The sequence below is a fragment of the Passer montanus genome, unplaced genomic scaffold (assembly GCF_014805655.1).
Source record: "Passer montanus isolate IOZ18808 unplaced genomic scaffold, ASM1480565v1 scaffold66, whole genome shotgun sequence".
Lineage (NCBI taxonomy): Eukaryota > Metazoa > Chordata > Aves > Passeriformes > Passeridae > Passer > Passer montanus.
The window spans coordinates 5274965-5294400 of NW_024371704.1; the positions used below are offsets into that span (position 1 = coordinate 5274965).

A 19436-nucleotide genomic window follows, 5' to 3' on the forward strand; every position below is an offset into this window, starting at 1 on the left:
CCAAGCACGGCAGTAGCCAACAATCCTTGAGTTTAGTGCCAAAAATAATGTTAGTGTATTTGCTCTTAGCGAAGTCAGAACAGTCATCTAGAAAGAACCACGGAGACAGAACCAGGCCCGAAATTAGATATCACACCAGCTCTCCCCAAAATTAATAATCTACCATAAATGCAAAATTATAACTTGATGTTACTACAATTCAAGTATGGCCTTTGACAGAAATTTAATTGCTGGAAAATTTCTCTCGTCTCAGTGGCTAAGAATATAAGTTCTAAACAAATTTTTCTACAGAAACCAAGAGAATCTTAAACTGACAGTTTAAGATCATGAAAGTTAAACACAGTCTATTCCCTTGTCCACTGGAGAAATGAATGAAAGCAGACCCCTCCATTAATTGGGTTTTTAATCATAGTTATGCTCGGATAAGATTTTGCACTAGAAATCTGAGACTTGGAGTACACAGGGAAATGTCTGCAGCATGCATCAATGACCTTTTGCAACTGAGTTCTGGTATTGAAACAGGACTTTTCAAATGTCCCAGCATGATCAGTTCTAGGGGCTTGGTCCAGATCCAAAACTCTGGGCTTGTTTAATAAGGAGATTCCAGGCAGCCCACAGCTGACCCTGGGCAGCCACACTGGAGCTCCAGTTTGCTGACGTGGACAAGCTCTGTGCTGGGGACTGAGTAGGTCCAGATGCTCTTTCTCTCTTCAGAAAGGAAATTATAGTCTATAGAAGAGGAGCTTGGCACAGCCAGCTTTCTAAACTAGGAAATTTCATGATCTGTTGGAATATATTAAAATGTACATTTTTAACTCCAACAGAGACATAGCTTGTCTCTGGAACAAATGCTTGATAGGAGCAGAGTTAGAGGGCTAAGGGAATGTGAGGGGCTGGGTGATTTAATTACCCTTAAGCTAAGGCAGTTGGCAAACATGGGTATGGTTTACTGCTTTTTTGCCTTTTTTGTTAAGAATTGTATGGATAATTGATGGCAGGTTGCCTAGAGCCTGGGATAGGCCTCCTTCATGAAAGCTAAAGTAAATAAATGGTGGGTTTCCCTTATTTCACTGTTTCTGTGTCAAATTCAGGAATTACAAAGATTGGCTTGGCATTTAAATGTACCAGTCTAAAAGAAGGGAGGAGGCTCATCACACACAGTGGCAGCCTGGACATCACCCCAGGATCAGCTCATGGGTCTCAGCACCGACATCAGGCCCAACCTCTTCTGGTGAAAGGGAGAAATTTCCAAGCACTTTGTTTATATCAAACTCTGCATTTACACTACATACTGCAGACCAGAGGAAAAACAAATAAAACATGTGAAACAATAAAAAACATGTGAACAAATAAAACCTGGGAGCTGCATGATAAAAAGAAAAAAAAAGTTTCACTCATCATTTTCTCAGCCAAAATTTTTCTTCTACAAATAAACCTGTAAATATCAGATTCATATAAAGTGTTTATCATCTCAGTTATACACAAAATCTGCACAGGTGGCTCTCCTTCAAACAATTTCAGTGAATAGTATTTTCACTACATTAAAAAATCTAAGGTTGGTAGTTCAGTGCCAAGCATATCAGAATCAAATTTCCACTTCACAATCACCTTGGTTGTGAAAATAAAACTTCACTGTTAAAAACATTAACTTGAAATTAATCACTTTTCTTACTTTCATGCTGATCTATAAAGACAAACAATGGAAACGTACATGTTTATTCTGTTTTTCCAGTGTAGGAATCAACTCAGAATCATAATTAGGACCAGCAGCCAAGCACTGGTTTTCTGTTTGTTTCACTAATGGGAATTGATACATATTAAAGAAACTAGTTCTCTCTTTTTACCCTCAAAATAATTAATTTACAACAAAAACAAATTTGGAGTGAATGATATGTGTTTCTTTCATGGCAAGAATTGAGGGAAGGCACAGCATGAGGGAAGGCATAACTAACCATGCATTTCCCATAACTGCTATGTAATTTCAATTAACTGCACTGTAAGCTCTATAAAGTCCCTCCATGAAGCAAATTTTCTGTGCACACCTCATTGCTGTGGCTGCCTGGATTTATGTAATCAAGAACAGTTTGAGGTCAATATGGAAAAAGGCCTCATTGATCACTGGCAAACTGTCTCTAAAACAATACACTCCAAGGAGCCCAGTGCTAAAGGCATAAAGACAGAAGAGCCAACTGGTAAAGTACAAAACCTGTGACTGCTTTATTCAGAACATAATTACCCCTGAGAATCTCTCAAGGGCAATAAATTAAATCCCAGATGCACACCTGGAAATAAACACTGAAAGCACAGAATAGCACTGATGTCAGTATCCACCTGATTAAAGAAGCATCTTCTTTCAAAGAAACACTGAAAGCACAGAATAGCACTGATGTCAGTCATCCACCTGATCACAGAAGCATCTTCTTTCAAACAGGACAGCACACAAAAATGTCTAACAGTCTTTTGCAAAACATCCTCCTGCAACTGAGCTGCACAACTGAATATTCCTGCCATTTTAGTGTCAAGCTGAGAGACCAGGAGAGCATATAATACTGCCTCAGAAGTGCACTTCTTCTTTCAAACAGGACAGCACACAAAAATGTCTAACAGTCTTTTGCAAAACATCCTCCTGCCATTGAGCTGCACAACTGAATATTCCTGCCATAACATGGGAGGCAGGCTATGCTTCACACAGGCTCCAGAACTGGCTTTACAAACATGCTCCCTTTCAATCAGGCCTCAAAAGCACCTGATGTCCTGGAACCATCTTCCCTAACATTAACTTCTTATGAACATAGGTAACACCTTAAGCTGAATGGAAAACTTTCCTACACAGTAACTGATTAATTTCACGTAATTGCTGAGCTATTCACATGTTAGGAAAAGAGAGAATTCAAATGCTCAATTACTCAGAGAATATTCCTTAATCAGAAAGGCAAAGTTGGGTTTGGATCAAAAAGAGCTGCAATATGTTTCAGTTTTTTTCTGTTCTCTGTTCTGTTTTTATACTCTTATGCAGACTGCATAACATATAGACCAGTCTGTTCAAGGCATCAAATTTTTCCTTGTTATTAGAAAAGGAATATTCATGTCCTGACCAAATAGTCCACATTAGAGTCCATAGTACTTACATTTCTTTCTGCAGAAAGTTTCTCTGAGTAAACACAGTCTAAAGCTCTGGTGCAACACATGCCATGAGCTTTAGTCACATATGACGTGCCAGAAATTTCACAGGCTGCAAAAACCTGCATTTTGCAAGCATGTCAGACTCTTCCTCATAGAGCTCTGAGTGTTCTAACACAGGTACTGGAAAACTCATTATGCATTTAGTTGGACTAAAAGGAGAATATTACCCTTCAGGCACTTTGCATGAAGACAATCTCATTTCCAAAACCAGATCAGTCTGGTTGCAGCCTCCTACAAGTTTCCCACAGGATGGGAATTTAAAAGGAAAAAAAAAAACAACAACCAACAAGAAAAGTAGTGTAAGCTACAACAGCAAAAAAGGTATTTTGAGGAAATACTTTGTGTTCTTTAGTAGTACATCTGTCATTAGGGATAATATTTAGATCTGCAATTTCTTCTAGCCTCAAATCTCCTACGGGGCTACAAAAAATGTATAGCAGAGAATGGCACATGCCTACATCACCCTCAGGGTCAGGGGCTATGTTTAGTTCATTAAGACTTGAAAGAAACATTTTAGATGCCTGAAAATATTGTGCTGCACTGCACAATTTGTAACTGCCTCTGTAATAACCTACAAGTTACACAGCAGATGTTTTTTTCTTTTTCATATCTGCATTCACGAAACATTGTCATTCTATTCCTAATCAAACGGAAGATAAGTTTTTCAGTGTGACGGAGGTTATTGTCAGCCAGAACCACCTGCAATTTTTTTTATTAAATTTGCCTTAACCGGGCTTGTCTTATACCATTTCTTGATGTCTTCTCAGAGCAAGGCAAGCAGTACAAGAAGCACTGTTTTAATAGGACACACAAAGGGAGAGAGAAGCTCCTTCTGCATTAGCTCTGAAATTCCTTGTCAAATCTTCATTATGCTAATAACTCCAGGACGAAGGAGAAGGAAAAAAAAACAAAACCTCTGCCCATCCCCCCAAAAATCTAACAAACTTATGCCACCCTGTGAAAAAATCTTGCCTTGTGCCTCCTGAGACAAATACAAAAAGAACCAGACCAAAGCTAGATCTAGCTTCAAACTTCACAGTTTGTTAGATATCAAAAGGGGTCATAATAATTAGCTATTTGTCTTGCTTGATTCGGACAAAATGTCCTAAAGCTCACTCTGCCATTTCAATAAATAGTTATAATTCAAGACAAAAGCAAAAGCCAGAGGATCAGTGCGCTGGTATTTACATCTCATTGTGAGCTGCATTCCATTGTATAAACAAGTTACTTAGAATTTTCTAAGTCATGCAAACTTCAAGGAGGAATTTCAGTCCCTCAGTCTCCGGAAGGGAGGAGATTTAAGGGGGAAAAAAAAGAAAAAGAAAGAGAGAGAGAGAGAAAGTACATGCACACAAGACTACAACTTTTTTAGCCATCTCATGAAGAAATAAAATCCACTTTGGCGTAAAAAAAAACTTCTGATTTTTTTATTTTGGTGACCAGAAGCATAAGGTGGCAGTTCTGACAAACTAAAAACTAACTTTAGTAAAAGCATATCCTTTTGCTAAAGAAGCCCCAGATCTGTGCTTTCAAAGTAATCAACTGAAAGTCAGAAGATGAACCACTCCATTAATGCTAGCCAGACTCAGATTTATAAGATTATGCTGGGAGATAACAGGCATCCATTAAAGCCAGACCTTTTTCTTTGTGTGAGAGTGGAAAGCAAAGGATAAACTGGGTAAAGGTCTTTAACCATGGGCTCAGCACAGCCTACACCTCCCTGCAATACCCTACAGTAAGTGCTGCACAGTGTCTCCCAGCTGTGTCCAAGAGCAAAGCCCGGAGGGCATCATTTGATGAAGCTACACATTTCCAGGAACTATTCTCCTGCATCCTAAGATCACCCCAGCTAATTTAACTATTGGTGCATACTAAGTCTGGGTAACAATACTATTTAAGAGTGCATGCTTTCACTCCAATATTTCAGCCCAAGACCAGCTTTAGCTGAAAAGCAGTGCTATATTTCAGCTATATTTGCAGACTCCTTTTCAGATGTTTAAACATTTAACCAACATGGTAAGTAGACTTTAAAGAAAAAAAAAAAAGCATCCCAGGCAGAATGCCTTATTCCTTTTCTCAAGAGAACTCTACTTGGCAGGTAGGACCAATGATGTAACTTGGGCTTTGAATGCAGGGATGTGGATGCAGTCATGAAGAGCAGCAGCAGAGTCGTGCTCTCTCCCCTGGCATTCTGAAATTGCAAGCATGTCAGGAACTGCTCAGGTGTGATTCCAGCCCCAGTAAAAGAAAGGCAGGGTACTGTCACACCAGAAAGTTTCCTCTCATGGCATTGAGTCAACATTCACTCACATTTATAGGACTCAGACTAAGTCACAGCTGTATCCTGTTAGAAAACAGGACCACAGGAGCATCCCCTTTCCAGGCAGTCACATTCCCTTCTGCTATCATCACTCCAGCCTAGGGGTCCCAAAGCATTCTCCCAGACACAGCTAGAGATCAGGGTGTTAGAAGTGCCAAGTCACTCTCCTGACTAAGGCATGCTGAAGTCTGTCCCAAACTTAAGCCCTTACTGAATCTCTTGTAGCTAGATGTAAAATTTACCAGGAGTTCACCTATTATATCAAGCATTATTAGGCACATAAATCATCTTGAAAACCCCAAAAGCCTTAACTTCCATGGTCTTCTGCACATGTGTATCTGAGATTATGCAAGAACCTTTAATATGTCAGATTTGAGCATAAAGCAAACTCAAACCAAAACCACCAAGATTCCATTGGTTTCCAGTGAAACCAGAAACTGGGCTGTGTTTCTGTACTGATGTTTACTGATGGCAGGAAGCCAAATCATGTGAATTTGTGCAAAAATGTCAGTATAACTGATAAAAGTTATTTAAGATAGCTATTCCATTTAAAATAACTCAGTGCTGCATCATTTTACCTAATCAAATCTTACTTCAGCTTAAAAGACCCTGAAGCTTGCTACCCTCTTTTAAAAGAAAAATTGAAATAATTAAATTTTTCATTCATTAAGGAGAAAATAAAATAAAGGTATAAGTTGTCTCATTACAATAAATAAGACCATTCATGTGCCTCAAGTTAGGTTCTAAATTACTTTCCTGAAAGGGAGATTTAAATTACCAAATATTTACTTTCCATGTTCATTACATTCAAACACAAAAAATAAACTGCCTGTAAAATAGATAAATTCCATACTGCAGAGGTTTCCTAGGAAACCAGGAAAGGCTCAAAGAAACAGAGAACAGCTGGAGGGAAAAAAAAAGAAAAAAGCCAACCCCAAGAACTAAGTGCTCTATAGCCTCATTTTAAAAACCATGAGAATGCTATCACTGATATTAAAGCAGTGCCTCTCACACTGGTTGGCCCTGGTACTCTTCCTAAGGGCAAACATGCACAGCCTAAAGAGATCAAGATTTAGCTCTTCTCTCCCCATCATCTCATCTTGCTCTCCTCTCTAAAAAACAAACCAAACCAAGAAGTGTAAGTGTTTTTGCTAAAATGTGGTAAAACTGCACAGTGCTGGCGTGTACACTGAAAAGGACAGCCAGCCCCAGAGAGGTGCCTACTGAAACCTTACAGCAAGCAGGTGATTCACTAGCCAGAGATTTCTTTGCTGAGGAGCCAGATTCCACTTCTGAAACCAGCCAGCTATTCAACATGAAAATCCATGCCATTCCAGAAATGTATTATTAGCACAATGACTCAGTATGTATATTACAGTAGTACCCTAAGGCTTCATTTGATATCAAGGATGCTTTGTGCTCTGCGCTGCACAAATTCATAGGAAGGCCCTGCACTTTACAGTGAAAAGATAAAATCAAAGCATGCTAAAGTTATTCAAGCTCACTGTCCAGGTTTAGATGGAATTTTCTATCATAACAGGAACAAAAATAAAAAAGAAAAAGGGTAAAGGATAACTTACCTAACATCATTCCTAATTTTTGGAGTAGGCTCCCAGCACTCTGCCAGGCACCACTATAACTCCAGGATTCAGTGTGGTGACAGCAGCCATACTGTCATGTTGGCTCTTCCTTCCCCACATGGCTCCATTTCCCATGTTCTGCTTTGCTTGTCACCAGGCTCAATGCCTCTGACATCAGGTTCTTCCCTTCCTTTGTTGCCGCCAAAGCGTGTTCCAGTCCTTTCTGCCTCTTGCCAAAGCAAGCACTAAACATCTGGAAATCATCCTCCATGACTTTCACCAGTGAGGTGCATCTGCCTTGCACTGTAGTTCCCATACAGTGGGAAGACACCAACTCACATATATATCTAAAATTCCCTACAAAAATCTAACACACTGACCAGTGAGGTGCATCTGCCTTGCACTGTAGTTCCCATACAGTGGGAAGACACCACACTCACATATATATGTAAAATGCCCTACAAAAATCTAACACACTATATATTAAACCACTTTAATCTTTACCATGCAGTAAGTTACAAACATGTTATTTTTTTCAAAGATGTGAGCATATATACTGGGGATCTTTACAGACCACAACACTCCTGATTCCAGAGAGTTCTAAAGTACAGATATTTACTCTTAGGATTGTGTTCTCTTCCTCACACTTGAAATCTTTTTAGTATTCAAAACCAACAGGTTTTCAATGCATACATTATGTGTGCTGGTTTGGGAATTTTAAGGGTAAAAAAAGTCACTCCAATGGAAAATTAATACAGAGGAAAAGAGATACCACTTATAGCCTGTGCCTCTGAAGGAGTGGGAAATGCAGGCTATTTCCACCCTTTTCCACAGCCCAAAGTCACAACAGGACAATGACCCCTCGGTTGTATGGAGCTGAGAGCTCCTCGAGAGGTCCAAGCCCCATGACACTCCCAACCCCCTTCTGGAAGTTCCTGCCTCTTGGTTCCCTTCCTCTTCTGTTCTCAGAGCTTTGGACATGCTGAGGATTATTCAGAAGAATTTCAGGAAGCCTCCAGGAGCCTTTGAGAAGTGAGATAACCCAGCTACTCAATGGTATCTTTCCTACCAAGGGGCTCATCACTGATATAAGCAAGAAAGCCAAAAATAGATCATACTTGGTTAAAAAAACCCCAAAACTTTATTAGTTTATTGATTATATCACTTGTCAACAATAATTCATAATCTGGACAAAATAAATTCAGGGTAACTTGATTTTTTCTGAAATAGCATAGATGGTTTAAAGATGACTAAATAACCCTCAGTATTTGGAAAATGAGACACTCCAGCTGAAGGAAAAAAAACTCCTACTTTGAAGTAGACAGAAAATAAGTCATAAATAACTGTCATAGGATAGCAATCACTATGGCAATTCAGCACATTTCTATTAGATCTGAAGATTTGATAGAACCCTGTAAAGAAAGTATTTGTGAAAAGTTGAGTGTAAAACAGCTTCTGTTTGCTGCTTCTTTAATTTAATTTTTTCCTTAAATATTTTTTCTTGATCTACTGGGATGTTTATCCTGACAGGAGACATGAGATTTCAGACTAGAAAGTGATTTAATATCTATCAAGCTTGTCTATGATTTCTTGAAAGAGAGAGAACTGCTTTAAACAAAATGCTCCCTCAGCATAACCTCTGAGTACCTATGATAATACAGCTGGCCCGAGACAGTTCTCCTCAAATGAGGAACAGTTTCCTTCTGGCTTTTAGCTGGATTTTCACTATCATTTTACCGTGAAGCAATAATCTTGGAGCAACTGGGCCAGGACAAACTCACAAATTGGCAGAAGGCAGGTTTAGATTAGAAAGAAATTCTCTTCTGTGTGTTGGATAAAGCATTGGAATAGATTGCTAAGAGAAGCTGTGGCTACCCCATCCATGGAAGTGGCCAAGGCCAGGTTGGAGCAAGCTGGTGTAGTGGAAAGGGTCCCTGCCCATGGCAGGGGGTGAAACAGGGTGGGCTTCAAGGCCCCTCCCAACCTGAACAGTTCTGTGATGACTCTTCTTTTATCTCCCACAATCTTTTCCTACACTGCCATTATGCCCATAATCCTTCACTTCAGGTGGTCAGCTTGCTGGAGGATGCTGGCAAGCACTTAATGACCAAAGAATATTTGGAGAAGATACTGTATGGACCTTCTCTGCCAGACATCTACTGCTCAGCAGGGAGCAGACCCCAGGGACACAGTTTACTCTTCTGTTCTTACTCTAAATGAGTTCATGTCCAAAGCTCTGAATTCCTGCCAGAAGTATCAGAGTCGCTGTTTGTGTTTCTATTCAGCCACATTATCCAAAGAACAAGGGCACAAAGATTCAAATTAATTCTTTAGTCCTCCCATGCTACTGCTGCATAGTCCAAAGGCTATAAATGAAAAGTAGAGAAGACACAAACCACCATGAAAGCTTTTCAGTATGAAAACAACTTCATTATATCACTCTCCCAGCTATACTGCTCACACAGAGCAGCAGAAAAATGCAAATTCTCCAAAGCTCCAAACAAGTTTCAGCTGGCAGCAGATGGCCAAGGAACAACCTCAGGACAGCTCTCCAAAGACAAGACCTATCTTCAGCAGCAGATACAAACAGAATCCCGAGGGTCTGCATGAATAGAAGCTCCCTGAACAGGGAGCATCCCACCACTGGCTCTCTGACAATCATTCTTAGTCTTCGTGCTTATATAACACATGACCTTTCTGCAGCAAATGCGGGTGGGATAGTGGAATAATGGAATTGTTTCTCACTGCAAGAATAAAAGGCAGCACAGCAGGCTATGAAAAATGTATGTTGCTTACTAAGAAGAGATAATTGTAAGCAACGGTTTGGATGTTTTAATTACCACAGCATCAAGGCTTTATCATCATTCAAAGCTTCCAGCACATTATTGTTTTCATAATTATAAATCAAATTGTGAAATAACCATTTATATTAAAATAATTGTGTTGCTTCATATAGTCAGTACCACTGGTTTATCCTTTCTTGTAGTTCAGGAACAGCACTAACTTTTCAAATTCCTCTAAATTTAAGCTAGGAAAAGCACAGAATCACAGAACAATCCATGATCAAAAAAAAAAGTATCTAGAGAAACGGTATTATTTGTACATACACAATGCACTGATTTCATAAAAGACATAAATAATACATTATGCCACCCCCTGGGGTACCTCTGTGGTACATGACTGTCATAGATAAGAGCCATTTTTCTCCAGCTTGAAAGTACCTGGTTTCTCATTTTATACAATGGAAAGAAATACATTTTCTTCATTAAACTTGGAATTAATGCATCCTACTTTCCAGCTCAAATCATACCTGACCCTCTGCACATGACACCCTCACCAGGGCATTCAAGGACAGTTGAACAAGGTGGGTCTGTTGCAGCTTGAGATTTCAGGCAGTGCAACAATCCTTCCTCGTGCTCTGAAAGTTCCGACTCCAAGAAACCTTTGTCAAAAACTGAAATTCCAAGTTAATCTGATTAATTTATTCATTTTACATTAAAGGATACTTGGGTTTGCCTTGTTGGTTATATAAAGAATGGGGGGTTTGTCTACACAACAAAGTGAAGTGCAAGTCCAGTTTCTCTTCCCTGACCGAACTGAGAATCCACTGGATTAACACTTTGATTTATTCTTTCTAAGAATAATTTCTGAGAAAATTCTGTCATCAGGACTCTGCACACAAAAATGTGCAGGGTCACAATGACAAACATTAGTGAAACAGTGCACATATAAGGATAGATCACATGCCTCCAGCTGGAATTTTGACTATTTTTTATTACTTTGTTATTTCTTGGCACTGAGTTTGTTGCCTTCCTCTGTATATGGAAAAATAGTTGTATACAGGCCATGAACATCTGCTCAGTTTTTTTAAAGGATTACATTGTTGCATGAAGATCTGCCCTTGCAGTTCCTGCTTCCCTGCACATACACACAAGAACCTGTGTTTCTTTTCTGAAAAAACACCAAAAACCAAGTTAAGTGGTCAGTTGACCACTTTTACTTCTAACCACAGAAAAATTGTAACTTACAGTGTACCCAGATAGTAAACACACCTTCAACACCAGGAGTTGTTCCTAAGCAGGGTTTCCTAGGAGCATTTATCATCAGTCATGAGATTTGGTAGATTCTTTTTTTTCTGAAAATTTCTAAAGTGTTAGCAAGTTAAAAAAGACATATTTTGACCAATTTACATTTAAGTATTGTTAAATAGGACCAATAGAATGTTTTCACACTGAAACAAACTGCAAGGATGAAAAGACCTAACCAAGAAATGAAGACTGAGCATGTTAAAACATGAGTCATGAAATGACCATTCAGTTTCTATGGCAATAATCCATATTTGTAAACATCAGGAAGGAAAAATGCCTGCACTAAGAAACACATCATGCAATTATTCTTCAATCTTCATCATATTCTTCAATGTATTTTCCAAAAAAACTGCAAGTTAATGTAGACAGTTCAACATCACCCTCAATTTTATGTATTCCATAATTTTGAGCAAAGTTTTGCTCAGGCTGAACAGAAGAAGTCCTCTCGAGAAGTCTTCTTGTAGAAATTTCAGTGTAAAGTATCCTTCCCACACTTTTACAGTCAGGAAAGTTTTCTAATTCAATGAGTTAGTCCCCACAGAATTACAACTTTGTCTTATAGATACTAGATTCCTATTTGCTGCTTGTTTAGAGTTATATTAATTCTTATTTTTGAATTATTTACTATGCTTAAACCCCCAAACATATACACTTACATGCACACATATGCAGGTTTTCTCACTAAGAAAGCAGAGGTACGGACATAATCTGGGGATCTGGAACTTTTTTTGGGGAAAAAAGAATCAATACAGCATAACCAAGGAATTATCATTTACATACATAACCAGGTACAGCCAGCATGGGTTTATGAAAAGCAGGTCTTGCTTGACCAACCTGATCTTCTTTTATGACAAGGTGGCCCACTTACGGGACGAGGAAAAGGCTGGGATGTTTTCTACCTGGAACTTAGTAAAGCTTTGGTCACTGTTTTCCATGGCATTCTTCTGGAGAAATTGGCTGCTCATGGCTTGGATGGGTGCACTGTCCACTAGGTAAGAAACTGCCTGGATGGCCAAGCCCTAAGACTGGTGGTGAATGGAGTTAAATCCAGCTGGTATCTGGTCACCAGTGGTGTTCCCCAGGGCTCAGTACTGGGCCCAGTTCTGTTCAGTATCTTTGCCAACGATCTGCACGAGGGGATCACAGCAAGTTCACAGCCAGCACCAAGCTGAGCTGGAGTGTCAATCTACTGAAGCAGTGCTGTGCAAACAGTTGGGTTCAATGATCTTAAGAGTCTTTTCCAACCTAAAAAATAATTCTGTAATTCTAAGTACTATCAGATCCTCACTAAAATTGTGACAATTGTAAAAGCAGGGGTGCTTTTCCTCTTTCATATAGAATCATACGGTATCATTCTCCTCAGGAGCTGTGAGGACACTTTAAACAGATGAAAGACCCATAAAATCCAAAGAAGCATTTGGCACAAATACTCAATAATTCTTTCACTTTCTCATAGCTACAGAGGACTTTCACTTGTCATCTTATTCCCAACACTTGTCTCATTATGGGGACTGCACAATGTAGCAAGGTCTTCTCTCCCTAAAGATAGTATCAGTGAGAAGATAATGGACACAGCTAACAGCCCCCATTCCAGCAGCTGAGCTGTTTTTGTCTACGAAGTCACTCTCCTATCACCCTTGTGTGGCTTCCAGACAAAATGAAAGACCTTGAGAATTCAAAAAAGGCAAAGAGGATCATTAATCTAAACAGAACAATGACCATTTACTGTTTTTCCTTGTTCACACTGTCGAACAAATTAGGTATTTTTAAATCAGTATCAAAGCTCACACTGATCTCAGCTGAAGAAGGGTTGACACCACAAGAGGTGGACAAGAAAATAGACAAAGGTACATTGCAAAAACTGATGAGAACCAAAGGCAAGTATAGGATTGAAGAGAAATATGGGAAATGGTGGCAACAAACCACCACCGCCATGCTCACATGCAATTTACAGACAATTCTTCTTGAACAAGGTGATTCCCACAATTTCAAATCTGATTCAAGTGTACAGATTTTCCACTAAAGGTGTGTTTCTAATTTGTTTTTGAAAAACTTTTACACTCCGAAGGGGACAAGAAAGGATCCCAGAAGCACATCCTGCTTCTGCTAATAGTTCCCTCTATCCTAAGCCCTAGGAACGGAGGAAAGATCATAGAGTTGTGTGGAAAACACAAAAGTTCAGACTTTTCAGGTATTCAGTGGTTAAACAGCACAAAATTTCAGTCACCTCCTGGGCACTTTCTGATCCTGTTGTATTTCTGAACTAGACCAGGTCCCTACAAAGAAACTAAAACCAGGATCTTTCAGTCCTTCTAGGATTTTGCAGCACTGACCTTATTGATAAATAACTTTTAAATAGGCACATTTAAACAGCCAGTCTCAAAATTACTAATTTTGCTGTAATAGGTTTGGAAGTGTCTGGTTTTCACTTTTTTACATGCATTTTAAGGATGTGTACCATGTAGCACTACCAGCCAAGTGCCTTGAGCAGAACAGATCAATCTGCAAGGCTTTCAAGAGAAAAAAAAATTTAATAAAGAAACTGACATTACTTAAAAGCACAGGAATGGTAAGTGACAAAAAGCTAAACAGTATGTTTGGTTTGAATAAGTATTACAGTTCTTTCATTAAGGTTTTTTAACTATATTATCTGCTTTATCATATTCAACTTACCTAACAATATCAATCCCCCTTATGATAAATTCAGTAACATACTGCCACAAAAGCTGTTTCATTCTGCCACTGTGTCTAAAGCTGACAAGCAGCATTCAACCCTTATTTTTTTGAGGATTGTCATGAAAAATGACTGGTACAACACTGCTTTATATCCTTTCTGAAAGCTGGATGGACTTTCTAATCTACGCTTTCTTAAGTGCCCTTCTTGCTTTCCCAGATACCTCTAACATTTGTTTATCTGGTAGTACCTATATTCAAGTAGTACATAAGTGAATGAGAAATAAAGCAGCTCTACAGACAGTCACCTGCAGTAAAATACAGTGTTGACTGATGTTAGACCTCTACACAAATACCAAACCCAAGACAAACTAAGAGTAAAACCTGTCCACTCTTCAGCATTTGTAGGCTTCAATCAGGAACTAAATGAAAGGTGAAATCCCTTTCTTATGCAATTAAACCAGACCAAGGTGTAGAATGCACCCTGCTTCTATCTTCACTGCACCAACTCTCAGATCACATTAAAATAGGTTTGAGTTTGGTTTCTTTTTAATATAATGAACATTGGGAAAAGGTCTGTATAGTAGACAAAAGCTATTAATTCTCAAACAGGAAGATGAGTAAGTGATGTAAGTGTAAACAGATGTCACTAATTTATTACAACATATTTTGCTCTCTGACTTACCACGTACCTCTCAGTTGCCTCAGCAAACAGCACATGGGAAATACATCCCAGAACTTGTTGCTACACTACTGGCTTATCCCACAATTTCCATAATTCCAACAATCTAGCAAATGACATGTAATAAACCCACAGGAAAGTCATATAAATTTTGAATTTTTTTTAAATAGGCAAAAAGCTGTAATTTTTATTAAATGGACACCAAAAATGAAGTCAGTATTTTCACAAGTGTTTTGTTTGGTATTACATGTAACTGACAAATGCATAATACATGCCTCCCTTGATGGCAAGTATATGAATTACATTCACAAGTTTATATAAAGTGCCCCCTCTATGGGACTTCTTACACAGCTGTGCACGGGCAGGACAGTCTCATTTTGCTTTGTAGAACAAAAGTTTCAGAAATATTGCACTGGTTTATTCATCAGGCTTTGACTCCTCCTCACTTATGCAATCCAGCATATTACCAGAGAAGTTCCGTTACAAGAAAAATTAGACTCTTAAAAATACACAATAAAGTGCAAACTGCATTGTAGGGTACATCCTACAATGTGCTGGAATGCCTTACAAAGGGACTTTGTAGGGCATAATTTGGAAAAGAAGCCAGTGTTACATATAAGAAGGCTAGGAAGTACGCTCCGGAGTACAACAGCTCCAGACTATCCCACAGCCAGCCTGCTCACATTTCAGGAAATCAACACAGATCACCACATCCATCCCGACTGATGAAAGAGCACAGTCACTGCTCCTGACCATCAGTGTCTCTCTGGCAGGCACTGAAATGACACTGAACACGAAGGGCTAGCAGGCAGCCTCAGCCAGTGCAGGTCGGGGGGTGAAGCTCGCAGCTCCCCGGCGCTCCTGCCGCTCGGAGCTCGCCCCGCGCCCCAGCCCCCGGCCGAGGGGAGGCTCTGTGCCATCCTGCCATCCTTGCAGCCCCTCCGCAAGAGCCTGCGGGAGAACGAGCCGGAGAAGGAAAGAAAGGAAAATGAAAAGGAGGAGGGGGGAGGGGTGGAAAAAAGGGAGAATCCACGTTTCTGCATTTCTCTAAAACAAAGAATGTGAGAAAGCAGATGTAGTTCAGCGCAAACGACTCCACCCTGCGAAGCTTCGGTGTTTACTCTCCCAGCTCGCTCGCCCAGCTGTCCTCCAGCCGCGTCCCAAGCCCTTTCTTTTGTTGGGAACTTCCCAGCGGCCGCAGCCCCGCCGGGACGGGGGGCTCAGCCCGAGCGCCCCGCGGCAGCACTTGGCCTTTGACCGCCCCTCCCGCTCCGCGCCCGCAGCGAGCGCCGCAAACCTCGGTCTTCCGCTCAAAAACCCACAGCGCAAACCCCTCTCTGCCTCCTTCTCAATATGTGAAAGCAATACTCTCGTATCCCAGGTTTTCCACTCCACTTACTAGCCAAATCGCACAATAAACACACTGCATGCAAAGAGGGGAGATTATGATAATTGTTTTAGAGGTAGAGAGAAACTCACCACCTTCATACTCTTCCACTTCTTGCGCTTTTATGGTTACAAATCGGCCTAATAAAGCAGCGAGGATGAAAAAAGTTCTCGTTTGTACCAAGACTGCCATCATGCCTAGATATTAGACATGTATCCTCCCTGGGCAGCAAAAAGTGCAGAATCGTGAGGTTATTTTAGCACCATGAAGCCAGCTGAGGAGTCGTTCTGCCTTTCCGCATCAGTTCCAGGACAAAGTCTGCGAGCCCTCCTTTCAGCACCAGCTCCAGCGCAGTCTGCAAACACTCCTTTCAGGGGATGCAGCTTTAAATAGGAAGAATGCTGCCTCCACTTTCTTCCTGCCCCTTTTCAGCTCGTTCAGGCTCCTAACCATCCACTCCCTGCCAAGCAACAGTCTGATTGATGGTAAATAACCGAATCAGAGCTGGCTTCACTCTTCCTTGAACTTTTCTCTTTACGAGCACACTTGCGGGATACTTTCCTGCTGCTGTGCAGTGCATGTGCTTTTCCAGGACCATTTATTAAGCAAGCAAAAGCAGAGTTTTAAGAAGCTGTCAGGAAGAGAAAGCTCTGCCTTTACCACACCCAGCGCACGCTTCCTGGAAATGGAGGGTATAGCCCCATTTGGAGCCGATTCCCTTATTAGGAACTCGATCGCTTCCAGCGCCAGAGGAGGATTTCCTCCTCTCCCCTGATAACTGCCCCCTGCCTCGCTGTGTTATCAAACGGGACTCCAGTCCCTTCAGAGCTAAAATAAGGCAGCTTGCTTCAGAAACTTGGAAAAAGCCCCCTTCACTCAAAGGGAAATAATCATTCTCAAATGAATCCTTTTGCTGAATAATCTTTCCTCAAATGCCTACGTGCCCTATATTTAGTGTCCTACCAGTTGGGAACACTGCTGGAAATCACCGGAAGATGCTGTACACTTTTAATACCAGAATGCCCATTCTAACTAACCAAATACCTGCTTTTCTTCAAAACTCTCTGCTCCGTTCTCTGACAAGCCTACCTAAGCCCCAGCCTAGTATTTAGCCCTTAACAATGTGCCTTAATTAGCATTCTAGCGTGAGCACTAAGCAAATCTCTCTTTTGTGGATCACTTGCAACTGGGAGTAGAATGTTACATTTCTTTCTTCCCACAGTGTTTATGGTCTGCTGAAAGGAAGCTCAGTCACTAATCCCCTCATTAGCTAAGAATGGGGTCATCTATACCTGCTGCAGGGAAATACAGATTCATCTGCTGGAAGGTTTTCTGTGTTCAGCTATTTCAGCTCGAGAACAATCCTATTCGAAGAAAATATCTTCGCCTGGATTCGTACAGATTGGAAACTCCCTGACTAATCACAGGACGATTTATCACCTCAGTGATGCAGAATCCTAAAGCCTATGAAGTTTTCTTCTGTCTCTTCAAAGGACCAGAATACCCAGAAGAAGAAAGGTAACCCAGAAAATGGCACAGCACTGCAATGCTACATTAAACCTACTCAAACAGCAAAACCAGAGAAGACTGTAAAAATACACTGAAGAACAACATCAAAGTTCCCTGCTCTCTTGCACCAAGCTGTCTTGACACTTTTTTTTCCCCCTGAGGTATTCAAAGATAACTTCTGTGATTTCCCTCCTAGGAGAGATTCCTACAGTGATATCTATAAGTTGCCCTTCATATCTAATTTTGCTTTGGTCCCCCCAACAGGTTATGACACCTAACGAAAAGAGATGAACCATAGAATAGAAAAGGATACAAATTGAATCCCTTACGCTCCCTTATAAATACTTCCTTTTATCATGGTTCTGCACTTAGAGGTGGTTTAACTTTTATTACAAGCATCATATGGAATCATTAAGTCTATCATTTTTCATTTAAACAAATTCACTTCCAGGTCTAAGCTATTTGATAGCATTCCACTGGATATGAGTGAGATAAAATCTTCAGGTAGCACCACTGTGAGTAGAGTCAGACCAAGTAATTAAGATTGGGCAGATAAATAATTCCAAGTATGCTCAGTGTCACTTCTCCCTTCTTCCTCTCAATCAGGGAGAAGCCAACATTGCATAGAATAATATTGTATATTTATGCAGAAACTTCTATCCAAGGTTTTTTTCTTTTTTTTTTTTTCCATAGATTTTAGGATTCTGTGAGAATAGAGGAATGTGGAATTTCGCAAATTAGCCCAAGGTCATGGATTCACTAATAAAGCCTTTTTTGGAATTCATTTTTCTTCTGTGCCAAGGAAAACTTACACAAGAAAAAAATTCCTTGGGAGGAGAATCCTGGGCCCCAACTCCTAGAGCAGATTCTTCCCCAATCCACCTTCATTGTTACACATCCAGCTTACAGTATATAACCATAGCTAATTTAGTAGACAGAGAGACTGCAGAAGTCATAGGACTGAATCCTCTTTGTCTAGTCCATCTCAGTAGGGAAATAAATGTGGAAAAGCAGGAAACAAAACCAGGCTCTTTCCACCAGCAGGAGACACTTCGAATTCAGGATTGCCTCAGCTACCAATTTGTGGCTGATTACTTACAGGAGATGAAAAAGTGATATGACATGATTAAAAAATCACTTTCTAATAGAATCACAGAATAGTTATGGTTGTAAAGAACTTTTACAGGTCATCTAGGCCAAGCCCCTCCAACAAGGAGGGACATCTTCAAATAGACCAGGCTTCTCAGAACTCTGTCCAGCCTGACATTGAAGGTTTCTAGATGTGGGGCATCAACCACCTCTCTGGGACTCCTTTTCCAGTATTTCATCACTCTCATCATAAAATTCTTTATACCTAGTCTGAATCTACATTCTTTTTGTTTAAAGCCATTACCCCTCGTCCAATTGCAACAGGCCCTGCCAAAATGGGTGTCCCCATCTTTCTCACAGAACCCCTTCAGCTACTGGCAGTATACTATAAGGTCTCCCCAGAGCCTTTCAACCTTTTCCAGGCTGAACAAATGTCCACCAACTCCTCCAGCCTGTCTTCACAGGAGAGGTGTTTCATGCTTCACATTAGAGCAACCTTCATGTTTTAAGAATCTTTATACAACAGAAAAACAACATCACAATAGCAAAATATTCACACAGAAGCAGTGTGTACTCAGTGATAAGCTCTAAAAAGTCTCGGTGAAATGAGAGCTCCCCAAAGCTAGGACACTCCTAGAAATGTCAAGACACAATACTCTGAAAAAAATATATAACTAAATACTCCCTAATATCCTGTTTGCTGCTATTACCTACTTTTAGCCAGTAGGTCAGTACTGTAAGTTTTCTGACCTAAAAGTCACATGTAAAATTCAAAATTACTCAAAAGTCAAAGCACATTGTGAGTAATAGATGGGGCTAGGGAATACTCTTATGTAATTGTGAGGACACCGAAATATATTAAAATATAATTCATCCACTTAAACTTTTCAAAGTCTCAAAGTCAGGCCAGAAAAACCCAATTACC

General features: G+C 40.2%; 1 protein-coding gene across 2 annotated transcripts in view; it reads right to left on the reverse strand.

Annotated features, from left to right (window-relative positions):
- COL5A2 (collagen type V alpha 2 chain) overlaps positions 1-16594 on the reverse strand; it is a 99116-nt gene extending 82522 nt beyond the window's left edge. The window contains exon 1 of one of the 2 annotated variants that reach the window (XM_039728752.1): positions 16006-16594. In XM_039728752.1, the coding sequence (XP_039584686.1) occupies positions 16006-16108 (103 nt within the window). In that variant the 5' untranslated portion in view covers positions 16109-16594. The remainder of the gene's footprint in view (positions 1-16005) is intronic. The other variant, XM_039728753.1, reaches the window with a different exon arrangement.
- Between the last annotated feature and the right edge of the window lie 2842 nt (positions 16595-19436).